A 22,252-nucleotide genomic window follows, 5' to 3' on the forward strand; every position below is an offset into this window, starting at 1 on the left:
CTCATCCTCCACAGGAGCAGTATCTATCACCCAATCATCCTCCACAGGAGCAGTATCTATCACCCACTCATCCTCCACAGGAGCAGTATCTAACACCCACTCATCCTCCACAGGAGCAGTATCTAACACCCACTCATCCTCCACAGGAGCAGTATCTATCACCCACTCATCCTCCACAGGGGCAGTATCTAACACCCACTCATCCTCCACAGGAGCAGTATCTATCACCCACTCATCCTCCACAGGAGCAGTATCTCATCCACTCACCCTCCACAGGAGCAGTATCTAACACCCACTCATACTCCACAGGAGCAGTATCTAACACCCACTCATCCTCCACAGGGGCAGTATCTAACACCCAATCATCCTCCACAGGAGCAGTATCTAACGCCCACTCATCCTCCACAGGAGCAGTATCTATCACCCACTCATCCTCCACAGGGGCAGTATCTAACACCCACTCATCCTCCACAGGAGCAGTATCTATCACCCACTCATCCTCCACAGGAGCAGTATCTATCACCCACTCATACTCCACAGGGGCAGTATCTAACACCCAATCATCCTCCACAGGAGCAGTATCTAACACCCGCTCATCCTCCACAGGAGCAGTATCTAACACCCAATCATCCTCCACAGGAGCAGTATATAACACCCACTCATCCTCCACAGGAGCAGTATTTAACACCCACTCATCCTCCACAGGAGCAGTATCTAACACCCAATCATCCTCCACAGGAGCAGTATATAACACCCACTCATCCTCCACAGGAGCAGTATCTAACACCCACTCATCCTCCACAGGAGCAGTATCTAACACCCACTCATCCTCCACAGGAGCAGTATATAACACCCACTCATCCTCCACAGGAGCAGTATCTAACACCCACTCATCCTCCACAGGAGCAGTATCTAACACCCAATCATCCTCCACAGGAGCAGTATCTAACACCCACTCATCCTCCACAGGAGCAGTATCTAACACCCGCTCATCCTCCACAGGAGCAGTATCTAACACCCACTCATCCTCCACAGGAGCAGTATCTAACACCCACTCATACTCCACAGGAGCAGTATCTAACACCCACTCATCCTCCACAGGAGCAGTATCTAACACCCACTCATCCTCCACAGGAGCAGTATCTAACACCCAATCATCCTCCACAGGAGCAGTATCTAACACCCACTCATCCTCCACAGGAGCAGTATCTAACACCCACTCATCCTCCACAGGAGCAGTATCTAACACCCACTCATACTCCACAGGAGCAGTATCTAACACCCAATCATCCTCCACAGGAGCAGTATCTAACACCCAATCATCCTCCACAGGAGCAGTATCTAACACCCACTCATCCTCCACAGGAGCAGTATCTAACACCCACTCATCCTCCACAGGAGCAGTATCTAGCACCCACTCATCCTCCACAGGAGCAGTATCTAACACCCACTCATCCTCCACAGGGGCAGTATCTTACACCCACTCATCCTCCACAGGAGCAGTATCTAACACCCACTCATCCTCCACAGGAGCAGTATCTAACAGTCACTCATCCTCCACAGGAGCAGTATCTAACACCCACTCATCCTCCACAGGGGCAGTATCTAACACCCACTCATCCTCCACAGGAGCAGTATCTATCACCCACTCATCCTCCACAGGAGCAGTATCTAGCACCCAATCATCCTCCACAGGAGCAGTATCTAATACCCACTCATCCTCCACAGGAGCAGTATCTAACACCCAATCATCCTCCACAGGAGCAGTATCTAACAGTCACTCATCCTCCACAGGAGCAGTATCTATCACCCACTCATCCTCCACAGGAGCAGTATCTAGCACCCACTCATACTCCACAGGAGCAGTATCTAACACCCACTCATCCTCCACAGGAGCAGTATCTAACACCCACTCATCCTCCACAGGAGCAGTATCTAGCACCCACTCATCCTCCACAGGAGCAATATCTAGCACCCACTCATCCTCCACAGGAGCAGTATCTAACACCCACTCATCCTCCACAGGAGCAGTATCTAGCACCCACTCATCCTCCACAGGAGCAGTATCTAACACCCACTCATCCTCCACAGGAGCAGTATCTAACACCCACTCATACTCCACAGGAGCAGTATCTAACAGTCACTCATCCTCCACAGGAGCAGTATCTAATACCCACTCATCCTCCACAGGAGCAGTATCTCATCCACTCATCCTCCACAGGAGCAGTATCTAGCACCCACTCATCCTCCACAGGAGCAGTATCTAACACCCACTCATCCTCCACAGGAGCAGTATCTAACACCCACTCATCCTCCACAGGAGCAGTATCTCATCCACTCACCCTCCACAGGAGCAGTATCTAACACCCACTCATCCTCCACAGGAGCAGTATCTAACACCCACTCATCCTCCACAGGAGCAGTATCTAACACCCACTCATCCTCCACAGGAGCAGTATCTAGCACCCACTCATCCTCCACAGGAGCAGTATCTAACATCCACTCATCCTCCACAGGAGCAGTATCTAACATCCACTCATCCTCCACAGGAGCAGTATCTAGCACCCACTCATCCTCCACAGGAGCAGTATCTAACATCCACTCATCCTCCACAGGGGCAGTATCTATCACCCACTCATCCTCCACAGGAGCAGTATCTAACATCCACTCATCCTCCACAGGAGCAGTATCTAACATCCACTCATCCTCCACAGGAGCAGTATCTAGCACCCACTCATCCTCCACAGGAGCAGTATCTAACATCCACTCATCCTCCACAGGGGCAGTATCTATCACCCACTCATCCTCCACAGGAGCAGTATCTAACATCCACTCATCCTCCACAGGGGCAGTATCTATCACCCACTCATCCTCCACAGGAGCAGTATCTAACATCCACTCATCCTCCACAGGAGCAGTATCTAACATCCACTCATCCTCCACAGGAGCAGTATCTAGCACCCACTCATCCTCCACAGGAGCAGTATCTAACATCCACTCATCCTCCACAGGAGCAGTATCTAGCACCCACTCATACTCCACAGGAGCAGTATCTAACACCCACTCATCCTCCACAGGAGCAGTATCTAGCACCCACTCATCCTCCACAGGAGCAGTATCTAGCACCCACTCATACTCCACAGGAGCAGTATCTAACACCCACTCATCCTCCACAGGAGCAGTATCTAACACCCACTCATCCTCCACAGGAGCAGTATCTAGCACCCACTCATCCTCCACAGGAGCAGTATCTAGCACCCACTCATCCTCCACAGGAGCAGTATCTAGCACCCACTCATACTCCACAGGAGCAGTATCTAACACCCACTCATCCTCCACAGGAGCAGTATCTAGCACCCACTCATCCTCCACAGGAGCAGTATCTAGCACCCACTCATCCTCCACAGGAGCAGTATCTAGCACCCACTCATACTCCACAGGAGCAGTATCTAACACCCACTCATCCTCCACAGGAGCAGTATCTAGCACCCACTCATCCTCCACAGGAGCAGTATCTAGCACCCACTCATCCTCCACAGGAGCAGTATCTAGCACCCACTCATACTCCACAGGAGCAGTATCTAACACCCACTCATCCTCCACAGGAGCAGTATCTAGCACCCACTCATCCTCCACAGGAGCAGTATCTAACACCCACTCATCCTCCACAGGAGCAGTATCTAACACCCACTCATCCTCCACAGGAGCAGTATCTAGCACCCACTCATCCATTTGCAGATAAGACCACTCCTAATCAGCAGACCTTCATTTACTTTGCTTATCTTTCCCATTGGATGAAGTCAGACAAGAAAGAATTATTATCGTATGGAATTATTTATTATAGCGCAGCATTTTTATTTTTATTTTATTTTTTTAGGCTGGGCAAAAAATTATTATTACTTAGATGGCATTACTGGTTTCATATCGGAGGCATGCGTTATTTATTTCTTTCATCGAAGGATGATTCATTTCATATCGGGGAAACAGTTAGCTATGTGCTATTCAGGATGAGCCAGTATTCTCCAGGGGCAAGGTTCCGATCATTGTTTTTTTAAACATTCCCACCTGCAGGACTGAGCCCGATCCAATGTAGACTGTGCTTGAAAATAGAAGGGACGGGTGGCTCGTGCCTGGAATACTACACAGGGCACAGTTTACCTCCACATAGGCAAACTGCAACATAAAACCGGTTGCCTCCTGTCATAGGCGGATCCAGGGGGGGGGGCACTCGGGCCCGTACCCCCCCCCCCCCCTGTCTTTTCTGACTTATTTTTTGTTTCAAAAGGAGAACAGCAGCAGCACTACTGCTATTTCCGTCAGTCAGATTTGACCCGCCGCGGCTCTAACAGCAAGTCCGTGTGGTAACCAATGGGGAGGCTGGAGCTGCAGCCTCCTCCTGCTCACACCGCAACCTACCTCCCCCACTGCCAGCCAGCCAGAGTCCAGCCCAGGCGCGGGGTTCAAATTAGAGATGTGCACTTGAAATTTTTCGGGTTTTGTGTTTTGGTTTTGGGTTCGGTTCCGCGGCCGTGTTTTGGGTTCGACCGCGTTTTGGCAAAACCTCACCGAATTTTTTTTGTCGGATTCGGGTGTGTTTTGGATTCGGGTGTTTTTCTCAAAAAACACTAAAAAACAGCTTAAATCATAGAATTTGGGGGTCATTTTGACCCCAAAGTATTGTTAACCTCAAAAACCATTATTTCCACTCATTTTCAGTCTATTCTAAATACCTCACACCTCACAATATTATTTTTAGTCCTAAAATTTGCACCGAGGTCGCTGGATGACTAAGCTAAGCGACCCTAGTGGCCGACACAAACACCTGGTCCATCTAGGAGTGGCACTGCAGTGTCACGCAGGATGGCCCTTCCAAAAAACACTCCCCAAACAGCACATGACGCAAAGAAAAAAAGAGGCGCAATGAGGTAGCTGTGTGAGTAAGATAAGCGACCCTAGTGGCCGACACAAACACCTGGCCCATCTAGGAGTGGCACTGCAGTGTCACGCAGGATGGCCCTTCCAAAAAACACTCCCCAAACAGCACATGACACAAAGAAAAAAAGAGGCGCAATGAGGTAGCTGTGTGAGTAAGCTAAGCGACCCTAGTGGCCGACACAAACACCTGGCCCATCTAGGAGTGGCACTGCAGTGTCACGCAGGATGGCCCTTCCAAAAAACACTCCCCAAACAGCACATGATGCAAAGAAAAAAAGAGGCGCAATGAGGTAGCTGTGTGAGTAAGCTAAGCGACCCTAGTGGCCGACACAAACACCTGGCCCATCTAGGAGTGGCACTGCAGTGTCACGCAGGATGGCCCTTCCAAAAAACACTCCCCAAACAGCACATGACGCAAAGAAAAAAAGAGGCGCAATGAGGTAGCTGTGTGAGTAAGATAAGCGACCCTAGTGGCCGACACAAACACCTGGCCCATCTAGGAGTGGCACTGCAGTGTCACGCAGGATGGCCCTTCCAAAAAACACTCCCCAAACAGCACATGACGCAAAGAAGAAAAAAAGAGGCGCAATGAGGTAGCTGTGTGAGTAAGCTAAGCGACCCTAGTGGCCGACACAAACACCTGGCCCATCTAGGAGTGGCACTGCAGTGTCACGCAGGATGGCCCTTCCAAAAAACACTCCCCAAACAGCACATGACGCAAAGAAGAAAAAAAGAGGCGCAATGAGGTAGCTGTGTGAGTAAGCTAAGCGACCCTAGTGGCCGACACAAACACCTGGCCCATCTAGGAGTGGCACTGCAGTGTCACGCAGGATGGCCCTTCCAAAAAACACTCCCCAAACAGCACATGATGCAAAGAAAAAAAGAGGCGCAATGAGGTAGCTGTGTGAGTAAGCTAAGCGACCCTAGTGGCCGACACAAACACCTGGCCCATCTAGGAGTGGCACTGCAGTGTCACGCAGGATGGCCCTTCCAAAAAACACTCCCCAAACAGCACATGACGCAAAGAAAAAAAGAGGCGCAATGAGGTAGCTGTGTGAGTAAGATAAGCGACCCTAGTGGCCGACACAAACACCTGGCCCATCTAGGAGTGGCACTGCAGTGTCACGCAGGATGGCCCTTCCAAAAAACACTCCCCAAACAGCACATGACGCAAAGAAGAAAAAAAGAGGCGCAATGAGGTAGCTGTGTGAGTAAGCTAAGCGACCCTAGTGGCCGACACAAACACCTGGCCCATCTAGGAGTGGCACTGCAGTGTCACGCAGGATGGCCCTTCCAAAAAACACTCCCCAAACAGCACATGACGCAAAGAAGAAAAAAAGAGGCGCAATGAGGTAGCTGTGTGAGTAAGCTAAGCGACCCTAGTGGCCGACACAAACACCTGGCCCATCTAGGAGTGGCACTGCAGTGTCACGCAGGATGGCCCTTCCAAAAAACACTCCCCAAACAGCACATGACGCAAAGAAGAAAAAAAGAGGCGCAATGAGGTAGCTGTGTGAGTAAGCTAAGCGACCCTAGTGGCCGACACAAACACCTGGCCCATCTAGGAGTGGCACTGCAGTGTCACGCAGGATGGCCCTTCCAAAAAACACTCCCCAAACAGCACATGACGCAAAGAAGAAAAAAAGAGGCGCAATGAGGTAGCTGTGTGAGTAAGCTAAGCGACCCTAGTGGCCGACACAAACACCTGGCCCATCTAGGAGTGGCACTGCAGTGTCACGCAGGATGGCCCTTCCAAAAAACACTCCCCAAACAGCACATGACGCAAATAAAAATGAAAGAAAAAAGAGGTGCAAGATGGAATTGTCCTTGGGCCCTCCCACCCACCCTTATGTTGTATAAACAGGACATGCACACTTTAACCAACCCATCATTTCAGTGACAGGGTCTGCCACACGACTGTGACTGAAATGACGGGTTGGTTTGGACCCCCACCGAAAAAGAAGCAATTAATCTCTCCTTGCACAAACTGGCTCTACAGAGGCAAGATGTCCACCTCATCATCATCCTCCGATATATCACCGTGTACATCCCGCTCCTCACAGATTATCAATTCGTCCCCACTGGAATCCACCATCTCAGCTCCCTGTGTACTTTGTGGAGGCAATTGCTGCTGGTCAATGTCTCCACGGAGGAATTGATTATAATTCATTTTAATGAACATCATCTTCTCCACATTTTCTGGAAGTAACCTCGTACGCCAATTGCTGACAAGGTGAGCGGCGGCACTAAACACTCTTTCGGAGTACACACTTGTGGGAGGGCAACTTAGGTAGAATAAAGCCAGTTTGTGCAAGGGCCTCCAAATTGCCTCTTTTTCCTGCCAGTATAAGTACGGACTGTCTGACGTGCCTACTTGGATGCGGTCACTCATATAATCCTCCACCATTCTTTCAATGGTGAGAGAATCATATGCAGTGACAGTAGACGACATGTCCGTAATCGTTGTCAGGTCCTTCAGTCCGGACCAGATGTCAGCATCAGCAGTCGCTCCAGACTGCCCTGCATCACCGCCAGCGGGTGGGCTCGGAATTCTGAGCCTTTTCCTCGCACCCCCAGTTGCGGGAGAATGTGAAGGAGGAGATGTTGACAGGTCGCGTTCCGCTTGACTTGACAATTTTGTCACCAGCAGGTCTTTGAACCCCAGCAGACTTGTGTCTGCCGGAAAGAGAGATCCAAGGTAGGTTTTAAATCTAGGATCGAGCACGGTGGCCAAAATGTAGTGCTCTGATTTCAACAGATTGACCACCCGTGAATCCTTGTTAAGCGAATTAAGGGCTCCATCCACAAGTCCCACATGCCTAGCGGAATCGCTCCCTTTTAGCTCCTCCTTCAATGCCTCCAGCTTCTTCTGCAAAAGCCTGATGAGGGGAATGACCTGACTCAGGCTGGCAGTGTCTGAACTGACTTCACGTGTGGCAAGTTCAAAAGGTTGTAGAACCTTGCACAACGTTGAAATCATTCTCCACTGCGCTTGAGACAGGTACATTCCACCTCCTATATCGTGCTCAATTGTATAGGCTTGAATGGCCTTTTGCTGCTCCTCCAACCTCTGAAGCATATATAGGGTTGAATTCCACCTCGTTACCACTTCTTGCTTCAGATGATGGCAGGGTAGGTTCAGGCGTTTTTGGTGGTGCTCCAGTCTTCTGTACGTGGTGCCTGTACGCCGAAAGTGTCCCGCAATTCTTCTGGCCACCGACAGCATCTCTTGCACGCCCCTGTCGTTTTTAAAAAAATTCTGCACCACCAAATTCAAGGTATGTGCAAAACATGGGACGTGCTGGAATTTGCCCAGATTTAATGCACACACAATATTGCTGGCGTTGTCCGATGCCACAAATCCACAGGAGAGTCCAATTGGGGTAAGCCATTCCGCGATGATCTTCCTCAGTTGCCGTAAGAGGTTTTCAGCTGTGTGCGTATTCTGGAAACCGGTGATACAAAGCGTAGCCTGCCTAGGAAAGAGTTGGCGTTTGCGAGATGCTGCTACTGGTGCCGCCGCTGCTGTTCTTGCGGCGGGAGTCCATACATCTACCCAGTGGGCTGTCACAGTCATATAGTCCTGACCCTGCCCTGCTCCACTTGTCCACATGTCCGTGGTTAAGTGGACATTGGGTACAACTGCATTTTTTAGGACACTGGTGAGTCTTTTTCTGACGTCCGTGTACATTCTCGGTATCGCCTGCCTAGAGAAGTGGAACCTAGATGGTATTTGGTAACGGGGGCACACTACCTCAAGAAATTGTCTAGTTCCCTGTGAACTAACAGCGGATACCGGACGCACGTCTAACACCAACATAGTTGTCAAGGCCTCAGTTATCCGCTTTGCAACAGGATGACTGCTGTGATATTTCATCTTCCTCGCAAAGGACTGTTGGACAGTCAATTGCTTGGTGGAAGTAGTAAAAGTGGGCTTACGACTTCCCCTCTGGGATGACCATCGACTCCCAGCAGCAACAACAGCAGCGCCAGCAGCAGTAGGCGTTACACGCAAGGATGCATCGGAGGAATCCCAGGCAGGAGAGGACTCGTCAGAATTGCCAGTGACATGGCCTGCAGGACTATTGGCATTCCTGGGGAAGGAGGAAATTGACACTGAGGGAGTTGGTGGGGTGGTTTGCGTGAGCTTGGTTACAAGAGGAAGGGATTTACTGGTCAGTGGACTGCTTCCGCTGTCGCCCAAAGTTTTTGAACTTGTCACTGACTTATTATGAATGCGCTGCAGGTGACGTATAAGGGAGGATTTTCCGAGGTGGTTAACGTCCTTACCCCTACTTATTACAGCTTGACAAAGGCAACACACGGCTTGACACCTGTTGTCCGCTTTTCTGTTGAAATACCTCCACACTGAAGAGCTGATTTTTTTGGTATTTTCACCAGGCATGTCAACGGCCCTATTCCTCCCACAGACAACAGGTGTCTCCCCGGGTGCCTGACTTAAACAAACCACCTCACCATCAGAATCCTCCTTGTCAATTTCCTCCCCAGCGCCAGCAACACCCATATCCTCCTCATCCTGGTGTACTTCAACACTGACATCTTCAATCTGACTATCAGGAACTGGACTGCGGGTGCTCCTTCCAGCACTTGCAGGGGGCGTGCAAATGGTGGAAGGCGCATGCTCTTCACGTCCAGTGCTGGGAAGGTCAGGCATCGCAACCAACACAATAGGACTCTCCTTGTGGATTTGGGATTTCGAAGAACGCACAGTTCTTTGCGGTGCTTTTGCCAGCTTGAGTCTTTTCAGTTTTCTAGCGAGAGGCTGAGTGCTTCCATCCTCATGTGAAGCTGAACCACTAGCCATGAACATAGGCCAGGGTCTCAGCCGTTCCTTGCCACTCCGTGTGGTAAATGGCATATTGGCAAGTTTACGCTTCTCCTCCGACAATTTTATTTTAGATTTTGGAGTCCTTTTTTTACTGATATTTGGTGTTTTGGATTTTACATGCTCTGTACTATGACATTGGGCATCGGCCTTGGCAGACGACGTTGCTGGCATTTCATCGTCTCGGCCATGACTAGTGGCAGCAGCTTCAGCACGAGGTGGAAGTGGATCTTGATCTTTCCCTAATTTTGGAACCTCAACATTTTTGTTCTCCATATTTTAATAGGCACAACTAAAAGGCACCTCAGGTAAACAATGGAGATGGATGGATACTAGTATACTTATGGATGGACGAGCGACTGCCGACACAGAGGTAGCTACAGCCGTGGACTACCGTACTGTGTCTGCTGCTAATATAGACTGGATGATAATGAGATGAAATTAATATATATATATATATATAATATCACTAGTACTGCAGCCGGACAGGTATATATATTTATTATGTAATGACTGATGACGGACCTGCTGGACACTGTCAGCTCAGCAGCACCGCAGACTGCTACAGTAAGCTACTATAGTAGTATGTATCAAGAAGAAAGAAAGAAAAAAAACACGGGTAGGTGGTATACAATTATGGATGGACGAGCGACTGCCGACACAGAGGTAGCTACAGCCGTGGACTACCGTACTGTGTCTGCTGCTAATATAGACTGGATGATAATGAGATGAAATTAATATATATATATATATATATATATATATAAAATCACTAGTACTGCAGCCGGACAGGTATATATATTTATTATGTAATGACTGATGACGGACCTGCTGGACACTGTCAGCTCAGCAGCACCGCAGACTGCTACAGTAAGCTACTATAGTAGTATGTATCAAGAAGAAAGAAAAAAAAAAACCACGGGTAGGTGGTATACAATTATGGATGGACGAGCGACTGCCGGCACAGAGGTAGCTACAGCCGTGGACTACCGTACTGTGTCTGCTGCTAATATAGACTGGATGATAATGAGATGAAATTAATATATATATATATAATATCACTAGTACTGCAGCCGGACAGGTATATATATTTATTATGTAATGACTGATGACGGACCTGCTGGACACTGTCAGCTCAGCAGCACCGCAGACTGCTACAGTAAGCTACTATAGTAGTATGTATCAAGACGAAAGAAAAGAAAAAAAACCACGGGTAGGTGGTATACAATTATGGATGGACGAGCGACTGCCGACACAGAGGTAGCTACAGCCGTGGACTACCGTACTGTGTCTGCTGCTAATATAGACTGGATGATAATGAGATGAAATTAATATATATATATATATAATATCACTAGTACTGCAGCCGGACAGGTATATATATTTATTATGTAATGACTGATGACGGACCTGCTGGACACTGTCAGCTCAGCAGCACCGCAGACTGCTACAGTAAGCTACTATAGTAGTATGTATCAAGAAGAAAGAAAAAAAAAAACCACGGGTAGGTGGTATACAATTATGGATGGACGAGCGACTGCCGACACAGAGGTAGCTACAGCCGTGGACTACCGTACTGTGTCTGCTGCTAATATAGACTGGATGATAATGAGATGAAATTAATATATATATATATAATATCACTAGTACTGCAGCCGGACAGGTATATATATTTATTATGTAATGACTGATGACGGACCTGCTGGACACTGTCAGCTCAGCAGCACCGCAGACTGCTACAGTAAGCTACTATAGTAGTATGTATCAAGAAGAAAGAAAAAAAAAAAACACGGGTAGGTGGTATACAATTATATATATATTATATACAAATATATATATATATATATATATATATATATATTAAACTGGTGGTGATTAATTAAACTGGTGGTCAGGTCACTGGTCACACTATCAGCAACTTGCAAGTAGTACTCCTAAGCAGACAATCACAATATATACTGGTGGTCAGTGTGGTCACAATGGCAGTGTGGCACTCTGGCAGCAAAAGTGTGCACTGTACGTTAAAATATGTACTCCTGCTCTCAGACTCTAACTGCTCCCCACTGTCTCCCCCACAAGTCAGATATACAGTCACACTATCACTTCAGCAAGTAGTAGTACTCCTCCTAATGCTCCCCAAAATTACTAAAGTAAATACTGTGTCTCTCTCTACTCTAGTCTCACTCTCTTCTCTATAAACGGAGAGGACGCCAGTCACGTCCTCTCCCTATCAATCTCAATGCACGTGTGAAAATGGCGGCGACGCGCGGCTCCTTATATAGAATCCGAGTCTCGCGATAGAATCCGAGCCTCGCGAGAATCCGACAGCGGGATGATGACGTTCGGGCGCGCTCGGGTTAACCGAGCAAGGCGGGAAGATCCGAGTCGCTCGGACCCGTGTAAAAAAACCTGAAGTTCGGGCGGGTTCGGATTCCGAGGAACCGAACCCGCTCATCTCTAGTTCAAATGCCAGCATGGAGTAAGACTGTTACTTATGACAGCGCAGAAGGCTTCATTAGCCCTCACTGCACCGCACAGTTTCCCAGCGCTTCCTCCTCCACTTCCTTTACCACCATGCTAGGTGCAGTCACACTCAGCCTCAGCTTTGAGAAGGCGGCCCGTGTGATTGTGACAGGGCTGTCCTGCAGATGTCTTATGCTGCTTGTTGGAGATCCAGCTGGCTGCTTCTGCTAATCAAAGATGGGCAGTTCCTGTCCTGCAGTCTGAGTCTCACTGCAGTGCCCAAAACTAGGTATGCTGCACCTGCCACCACCAACTAAACACTATAATAATTATATTGTGCTGGGGTGACTTCCAGGCTCCCATAACTAATGGAACAGGTGACCAACATTTCAAGGCCCAATCAGCCTTTTCATCAGGGTGAAACATTGGCAATAAACCAGCAGGGATGCGCTCCTACAGCCAATCATTACTAGAGATGTGCAGATGTGCACTGTGTTTTGGTTTTGGATTCGGTTCCGCGGCCGTGTTTTGGATTCGGACGCGTTTTGGCAAAACCTCCCTGAAAATTTTTTGTCGGATTCGGGTGTGTTTTGGATTCAGGTGTTTTTTTTTCAAAAACCCCTCAAAAACAGCTTAAATCATAGAATGTGGGGGTCATTTTGATCCTATAGTATTATTAACCTCAATAACCATAATTTCCACTCATTTCCAGTCTATTCTGGACACCTCACACCTCACAATATTATTTTTAGTCCTAAAAATTGCACCGAGGTCACTGGATGACTAAGCTAAGCGACCCAAGTGGCCGACACAAACACCTGGCCCATCTAGGAGTGGCACTGAAGTGTCAGACAGGGTGGAAGATTAAAAAAATAGTCCCCAAACAGCACATGATGCAAAGAAAAAAAGAGGTGCACCAAGGTCGCTGGATGGCTAAGCTAAGCGACACAAACACCTCAATATCTCAGGAATTATTCGTTCTAGTCAATGCTATTATTGGTCCAAATCACTGGAAGAAAATGACAAAATCACTGGTATTATTCGTTCTAATCAATGCTATTATTGGTCCAAATCACTGGAAGAAAATGACAAAATCACTGGTATTATTCGTTCTAATCAATGGTATTATTGGTCCAAATCACTGGAAAAAAATGACAAAATCACTGGTATTATTCGTTCTAATCAATGGTATTATTGGTCCAAATCACTGGAAGAAAATGACAATCACTGGAATTATTCGTTCTAATCAATGGTATTATTGGTCCAAATCACTGGAAGAAAATGACAAAATCACTGGAATTATTCGTTCTAATCAATGGTATTATTGGTCCAAATCACTGGAAGAAAATGACAAAATCACTGGAATTAAATGGCAGTAATGTCGGGAATAATATCGAATGGCAGTACCACTGGACATATACGGAAGTGTCAGACAGTATGGCACTTAAAAAATAGTCCCCAAACAGCACATGATGCAAAAAAAAGAGAAAAAGAGGTGCACTGTGGTCGCTGGATGGCTAAGCTAAGCGACACAAACACCTCAATATCACAGGAATTATTCGTTCTAATCAATGGTATTATTGGTCCAAATCACTGGAAGAAAATGACAAAATCACTGGAATCATTTGGCAAGATCACTGTAATTAATAATTAATTATAAATCACTGATATTAATTGGTAAAATTTCGCTTTCGCCTGCCTAGTAAAGTAGAATCTAGATGGGATTTTGTACCGAGGACACAATAACTTCATCAATTGTCTAAATCCCGATGCACTAATGGCGGAAAACGGGCGCACGTCTAACAGCGCACTGATTATACTGAGAACTGATTATACTGATCAATCACTGATTATACTGAGAACTGATTTTACTGAGCACTGATGATACTACGGAGAACTGACACTGAGCAGCGAGAACAGCACTGAACTATTGTACTGTAGTATACTGGTCACCACAATGCAGCACTGACACTGAGCACAGATATTAAGCACTGATCAGGATACTAGAAGTGACACAGAGCAGCAAGATACTGCAATGGCCTACTGTACTATACTACTATATATACTGGTGGTCACCAAAATGCTGCACTGTACTACTATACTGCTCACAACAATGCAGCACAGATATGGATACTTGAAGTGACACGGAGCTGCAAGATACAGCAATGGCCTACTGTACTGTACTACTATATACTGGTGGTCACCACAATGCAGCACTGTACTACTATCCTGCTCACAACAATGCAGCACAGATATGGATACTAGAGGTGACAGAGAGCTGCAAGGTACAGCAATGGCCTACTGTACTGTACTGTACTGTACTACTATATATACTGGTGGTCGCCAAAATGCTGCACTGTTCTACTATATACTGCTCACAACAATGCAGCACAGATATGGATACTTGAAGTGACATGGAGCTGCAAGATACAGCAATGGCCTACTGTACTACTATATATACTTGTGGTCACCAAAATGCTGTTCTTTACTACTATATACTGCTCACAACAATGCAGCACAGATATGGATACTTGAAGTGACACGGAGCTGCAAGGTACAGCAATGGCCTACTGTACTACTATATATACTTGTGGTCACCAAAATGCTGCACTGTACTACTATATACTGCTCACAGCAATGCAGCACAGATATGGATACTTGAAGTGACACGGAGCTGCAAGGTACAGCAATGGCCTACTGTACTGTACTACTATATATACTGGTGGTCACCAAAATGCTGCACTGTACTACTCTATACTGCTCACAACAATGCAGCACAGATATGGATACTTGAAGTGACACGGAGCTGCAAGGTACAGCAATGGCCTACTGTACTGTACTACTATATATACTGGTGGTCACCAAAATGCTGCACTGTACTACTATATACTGCTCACAACAATGCAGCACAGATATGGGTACTTGAAGTGACACGGAGCTGCAAGATACAGCAATGGCCTACTGTACTGTACTACTATATACTGGTGGTCACCAAAATGCTGCACTGTACTACTATATAGTATATACTGGTCACACAACAATGCAGCAGATATTGAGCACTGATCATCAGGATACTGTCTAGAACGGAGTCTGACACGGAGCTGCAAGATACAGCAATGGCCTACTGTACTGTGCTACTATAATATACTGGTGGTCACCACAATGCAGCACACTGGGCACAGATATTTGCAGCACACAGAGCACAGATATTGAGCTTTTCAGGGAGAGAACGTAGCCACGTCCTCTCCGCTCCATCTCCAATGCACTAGTGAAAATGGCGGCGACGCGCGGCTCTTTATATGGAATACGAATCTCGCGAGAATCTGACAGCGGGATGATGACGTTCGGCCTCGTTTGGGTTAACCGAGCAAGGCGGGAAGATCCGAGGCTGCCTCGGACCCGTGAAAAACACGTGAAGTTCGGGGGGGTTCGGATCTCCACGAACCAAAGCCGCTCATCTTTATTCATTACCTGATGAGGTATTCTGTGAGGCCACACCCCCTGTGATACCACACCCCTTATCTGGGAGCACGCGTGCCTTAGGTGCATGTAAATATAAATATTACCGTTCCCCTATCATGGTGCCCCCCTTTCATTTTCATCTGGATCCGCCCCTGTCTCCTGTGCCTAACCATGCATGCGCTTTAGTGGTTTGCAGTCTGTTACACATCAGATGAGTTTTCAACCTACAAACTGCAGTATAATAAACATCAACACAGTGATACTTGACCCTGTGACTGATTCCCCCCATCCGTATACATATAGCCCTCACTTCCCTGCACATCAGCTGTTAAATCCCCTATACACAGTCACATGGGGCCTGATTCCGAGTCAGACTCAGTTGAGCAATTTTTTTTTAGTTCTACACGTGCGTCTAGGTTGCACTGTGCATGCTTCCAGATGCGCACAGCTTTGTGATTAGGGTGTTCCTGGGCGGTGAAATGGAGGCGGCTTAGCGCACGCACAGAGATGGGCCGTCTTATTGGCGTGTTATGGGAGTATCGTAGGCGTGTCTCTGAAAGCGGTTGTGTACACAGACGCTTAACCGCTCACATTGTAGGCCATAAGGCAGGAGCAAATTTCAAAGGTGACACAGATGACGGCGTCTAAAGACGCACAAGTGGCGTTTCTCCATCTATGGACACTGAAACTGAGCGTCTTGGTCCTTGCACATTCAGGCGCACGGTTTGTAGCTGTAATAGCGTAAATTTACATACGTGCAACTGGAATAAGACGCAAAAGTGTTTGACAAAAGACACAGACATGGAATTTAAAAATATAAAAAGACATTGGGGCTCCTGACACCACACAGTTCTGAAAAACACAAACAGTATATATATATATATATATATATAGACACAGTAAGTGCACGCCCCATTCCGCTGGTGGGAAGTCTGTCTATACGATTTGCTCGACCAGGACTGCGCATGTTACTGAAAGGAAAAGTACCGCTCCCAAGCCCCATTATAAAACAACGTTTGTGTCTCGTCATGAGAACGGGGGATTAGTACATTTTATTTATTTATCTTTTCTTTCTTTCTTATATTGTTATATCTGTGCAATAAATGATCTGTATAAAGGGTGTCTGGAGAGTAAATACAGTGATAAATACCAGTAATACCCCTCTTCTACCTACTGAGCACGGGTCGCAGCCGGGAGCCTGACACGGGTGCTACCCGGCTGCGGCCCGTGCTTAGCCCCCTTTCCCACTGCGCTCACCAATCCGGCATATTGCCGGGTTAGTGACGCAGCAGGGGTGGCGCTGGGAGATCACATGATCTCCCAGCGCCGCCCTTCCATACAGTGTAAACGGGAGCCGTGTCGCATCGACACGGCTTCCATTTACACTACAACCCTACCCAGATCATTCCCGTGTCCTACCCAGGTAGTTACCCGGGTAGGATTCACGGGTTACTTGATCCGGGTTTTTGCGGGGGGACCCTTTTCAACTACCAAAAAACACGGGTAAATGTGCGCCCTGTGCATTTACCCGTGTTTTTGAGCTAGTGGAAAAGGGGCATTACAGTCTAGAAAGGCCGTGTAGCCAGGGTAATGCAGACACTGCTAATTACAGCCCCAACCCCTTATTACGTCTTCAGCCTTCTCATCCCCTCAACACAACATATCATTTTTGCATTTTAGCATATTAGAGACAAAGGAGTATATTTACTAAGCCTTGGAGAGAGATAAAGTGGAGAGAGACAAAGGTCCAAATGTATTAAGCTTTAACACGAGATAAAGTGGAGACGAATAAAGTACCAGCCAATCCGCTATCAACTGTCATGTCACAGGCTGTGTTTGAAAAATGACAGTTGGGAGCTGATTGGCTGGTACTTTATCACTCTTTATCCGTCTCCACTTTCTCTCCTGTTAAAGCTTAATTATACATTTGTGCCAAAGTACCAGCCAATCAGCTCCTGTCAGAATTCAAACACAGCCTGTGACATGGCAGTTAGTAGCTGATTGGCTGGACAGCACATAAACCAAAGTTTTAAAACAAATCTCACTCATTGCAGTGTGTGTGTGTGTGTGTGTGTGTGTGTGTGTGTGTGTGTGTGTGTGTGTGTGTGTGTGTGTGTGTGTGTGTGTGTGTGTGTGTGTTTTTTTTTTTTTTTAGGGGACAATTTCCCGATGATTGAGCCTCATAGGGGGAAATTCAATTGTTAGGAAAAAACAGACTCCCAACTGACTTTTCAATCTCATAGACAGAAAAAAACAGACACCCAACTGACTTTTCAGACATTTGAATTCCCCCCGTAGTGTTAGTTCCATTATCCCCGCACAACTTGGCAATGTTATGCAGCTCATTTTCCAGGTCCATAAAGCACAGGACAATAGCATTCTACATAAGCAAATATCCCACAGGTAAGAGATATTGTTACACTGGATATCCCGGGCTACTTACTGTCCGACACTTCCCAAAGGAGGAACCTGTGAGATTTGTTCCCAGGAAATCTCAGCAGTCTGTGAACCAGATTAGTGATCCCTCATTTCACCAGTGAGTCCAGTTTCCCCGGGATGCAGTTTTGTTGACGGTCGCCATGGGAGACAGAGTGACTGACAGGGTACAATGTGAGGCGGGGTTGGTAACATGGGGTTGTAGCTTTCAGACAACTTTCACTTTTCGCCTCTCATTATTTACTCTCCATTGTGCGTAACCCTATTATTGCAGCGAGGGTATACACAGGAGTTTCTGTGTGTCATCCTCACATACTGTAGCGGTGTCAGTGTTATCTGCTGCGGGCGATTGGAGTTTGCGTAGGTTTAAAGTGCAAAAAGAAAAGTTTATTAGAGTATCCAAACTGGCATCCCTTTAATTTGGGGCACATTAATTACACAGGTTCTGTGGCTGATTAAAACCAGGTGAAATGGAGTCTTGAAGTCAGCCAGCCACAGAACCTGTGTAATTAATATGTGTCCAAAATTAAATGGATGAGGTGGTAACCCTGAGGTGCACCCACAGTATATAACGGGGTATAATCAGGCAGCAGTCTCAGGCTTAAGGTTTTTAGGAGCCAAAAATGCAGTGAGCATAGTTCTAACAAAAATAAAAGCTACAACAAACGTATGCAAATTGCATTATAAATCTAAATTGAATGATTGTTCTTGCCAGGTAATGCGGATCCCGCCGGACGGGGATCCTCGCAGTCGAAATACCGGCGTCGGAATCCCGGCACCGCTCAGAATGCCGCAGGGGGGGTCTCAGTGTTACGTCTTATATCATCAGGTACTCCGGACAGGTCTTAGAATGTTGCAATCACAGATGATGGGATCTGCATCATTATGACATGTCCCCGCCCACTGCGCAGACCGGCGAGCAGCCTTCAAGGAGATGTAAAAATCATTCTACTCAACGAGCACATGCATATTTGTTTTTCAATGCAATTAACTTGCGTTGTGCAATGGGGCGTTATCTAGAGTACACAGGGCAGGTTCATGAAGATGTACGACAAGATGGAGGCTACTGCGCAACAGTGGCCGAGGTGTAAAAGCTGCAGTGGCCAATGGGAGGAATGGGGTGTATGAATGGGCACTGGTGTGCGCTGATGTTCCCTGCAGGAGGGAATATAGCCTTTGTTTCCTAAAATCAAGTGAGAGGTTATTAGAGGTTAGGTCGCCCCTGTACTAGTAATGGGGCACATTTTGCGCCTTCAAGTTGCACATGTGCGGGGAAATATATTTCTCAGCTCAGCTGGATAAAAATAATAAAAACTTTCATACAAACAAAAGGGACATATACAGCGTGTAATATGACAGTTAGGAGCTGATTGGCTGGTATTTTGTGGTCTATTCATGAAGCAGTGAAAATGTGGAGAAGTGAGCCAGTAGCGAAGCTGCCCATGGCAACCAATCAGCTGCTCTATATAATTTTATAGTATGCAAATTATAAATGTTACGTCAATGCTGATTGGTTCCCACAGGCTCACTTCTCCACACTTTTCACTGCTTCATGAATAGACCCCTTTCTCTCTCTCCACTTTATCTCTCTCACCCAGGCTTTGTACATCTCCCCATAAGTGTCCTATAAAATGGGACTCAGACTTTACGCTCTGCCTCGTCAGCATCTCTCCCGACAAATAGAAGAGGTTTCTACACTGTCAGCCGGTTACAAAGATTCCAACATGATAAATAATAATTAACTTTTCTTTCTGCCAAGATGCTGACCACATAATAAGCAGAAATCTTCAGATGGAGATGAGGAGAGCTGGGAACCATTGCAGAACAGCAGAGATTTCAGCCCGCCAAGGTTCATCTACAAGCTGCAGAACATGCAGAGCCACTTTGCCTCCGTTCTCTGCGCGGGTGCGCTATCTTCTCGGCGCAGGCGTACGTCCTCCCTCACCCTGAGCGAAGGCCTTCGTCGTTTTCTCCTAAAACACTGCTCACATTACCCTCACTTATGTCCTGTTAATCATGAATGCACCTCTGAAAAATGGGGCTCACTCCCCCTCCCCCCACCTCAGCTCATATGAATAACCCCATTGTACAAACTGGAAGCTTGTGGTTCAACTGAAGTGAAAAACTAGTCTCACTTCTAAACCTAATCCACACTCAGCTAGGCCCGGACCAGGCCACAGTAGCTCCTGCCCTTAGGTAGCGTAGCCTTCTGCATGTTGCCTAGATAAGCATCCTATAGCATTGAAGCAGAGCGCCCCTGTGCTGACAGCTCCGCCCCCTCGGTGTGACGTTGTGATGTCACAAGTTCAGGGGACGGGTCCAGCGCAGCGCACAGTGCCTTACTGCTGTTACTGGACCCTGGATACTATTCATGGTGCCATACACCCTCTGTCTCCCATCATGATCTCCTAGAGCAGGGATGGGGAACCTTCGGTCCTCCAGCTGCTGTTGAACTACACATCCCAGCATGCTCTGCAATAGTTTTAGCATGGCCAAATAGCAAAACTGTAGCAAGGCATGCTGGTATGTGTAGTTCAACAACAGCTGGAGGGCCGAAAGTTCCCCATCCCTGTCCTAGAGGGTAGAATTCACATGTCAGCTTGTATGACTGAAACCAGGACACACTGAGGTAGATTTACTAAAGTTTCTGCAAATTAAAAATGGAGGTGTTGCCCATAGCAACCTATCATATTCCATCTAACATTTCTCTATTCAATTCTGCATATGACAGTCCGAATCTCCATTTGTCTGTGTTAGAAGCATTAGTAACTCTACCCCGTGGAGCGTAGACATGAATTCCTTACAATAACAATGGTAAATGATGATCTGCAGAGAACTTGTGTCTGCAGAACGACGGTGACGGAGCCGTGACAGAAGCCTTCGTGCGTAACACATATAGTGAATCTGGCTGCTGATTGTGTACGGTGCGCTAAATAGTGTATTACGTGGGCCCGGGACCCCTTGTCGCCGCTGAAAGCACTCTCATGAATGGCGCAGACATTTGTGTGGGCTCCGGTGCGACAAAAACCCAGTGACTCAGCCCTTTGTTACTGCGGCAGTCATTCCACTTGCAGCACCAAATCTTACAGTACAAAAACAACTCGGCCTGTTTCCACAGAAACCACTAAATGTGCTTCCTTGTTTCCCGTCTGAAATCAGGATCCTCTGAACACCAGAAACAGTTGTGTTCATTTGTTTCAGACAGGCAGAAATAGCTGTACACCAATAAGATACGAATGAGAGCAAGCCATTATATATATACCTATGGGGCATATCCAATAGAACTAAAGGCTAACGCTGCTCCTCACCTCTATGGGGGGAATTCAAGTGTTTTAAGCGCCAGCGGCCACTAGATGGTGCCGACGTTACTGTTATGTTGTTCTGGCACATAGGGGGACTTTCCGACCTGATCGTAGCTGTGCTGCTACGATCACTTATACTGACATGTGGGGGACGCCCAGCACAGGGCTAGTTCGCCCCGCATGTCAGGCCACCTCCCCCCCCCCCCCGGCACAAGTAAAAACGCATTGGCCAGGAGTTACTCGTCGCTGCACAGGGCCGCCCACGCACGATCCGGCCAGGGTATGGTACTGGATACATGTCTCAAAAGGTTGGCCGGACCGCACCCAAAAAACGGCGTCGAAACGCCACTGTGCCGCCCCCTCCCACCCACCGCCTCTGCCTGTCAATCAGGCAGAGGCAATCGCTAGGCAACGACAGCCATCGGCTGTCAGCCATGCGCCCGCGCATGCGCAGTTCTGACCTGATCGCTGCGATAAACTGCAGCGAGCGATCAGGTCAGAATGACCCCCTTAGACGGGCTGGTAACTGCTTTATTATAATCTGTGGGTGCCCCCCCCGAATATCCACAGATCGCGACAGTCAGAATTAATTTCCCCCCAAAATGTATCAATTTAAATCGCCGGGACACAGGCTCCAATAAGAGCTACTGCGCGTGCAGGCTTTCCAGCTACGCAGACACAATACAGAGATCCCCCCACCCGCAGTGCCACATGGTTTTACCAAAGTGCAAGTTACTCCTTTCCAACTCAGAAACAGCCCCCTATATGTTGGAATGTTGGAGTGCCGTTGTTTGCCTTCTTGCACCCA

At 47.4% G+C, this 22,252-nt stretch overlaps 2 protein-coding genes across 4 annotated transcripts in view; both read right to left on the reverse strand.

Moving 5' to 3' along the window:
- LMNTD1 (lamin tail domain containing 1) overlaps positions 1-18,277 on the reverse strand; it is a 268,559-nt gene extending 250,282 nt beyond the window's left edge. For all 3 annotated transcript variants that reach the window (XM_063929096.1, XM_063929095.1, XM_063929094.1), the window contains exon 1: positions 18,150-18,277. The gene's annotated coding sequence lies outside the window, so the exon portion shown is untranslated. The remainder of the gene's footprint in view (positions 1-18,149) is intronic.
- LOC134934703 (snake venom metalloprotease inhibitor 02A10-like) lies at positions 1,778-4,182 on the reverse strand. Its single transcript, XM_063930074.1, has 3 exons — positions 4,159-4,182; positions 3,226-3,630; positions 1,778-2,017 (listed from the first exon to the last, which is right to left on the reverse strand). Exons 1-3 carry the CDS (start codon positions 4,180-4,182, stop codon positions 1,778-1,780), a joined length of 669 nt encoding a protein of 222 aa, XP_063786144.1.
- Positions 18,278-22,252: the final 3,975 nt, after the last annotated feature.

The sequence above is a fragment of the Pseudophryne corroboree genome, chromosome 6 (assembly GCF_028390025.1).
Source record: "Pseudophryne corroboree isolate aPseCor3 chromosome 6, aPseCor3.hap2, whole genome shotgun sequence".
Taxonomy (NCBI): domain Eukaryota; kingdom Metazoa; phylum Chordata; class Amphibia; order Anura; family Myobatrachidae; genus Pseudophryne; species Pseudophryne corroboree.

Bases quoted from the DNA above. Each gene is read 5' to 3' on its own strand.
- LOC134934703 (XM_063930074.1), bottom strand. From the start codon at position 4,182: ATGTTGCAGTTTGCCTATGTGGAG. The intron at 3,631-4,158 runs GTAAACTGTGCC...GCTCCTGTGGAG, and splicing joins TGCAGTTTGCCTATGTGGAG to GATGAGTGGGTGCTAGATAC. The intron at 2,018-3,225 runs GTGCTAGATACT...GCTCCTGTGGAG, and splicing joins CTCCTGTGGAGGATGAGTGG to GATGAGTGGGTGTTAGATAC.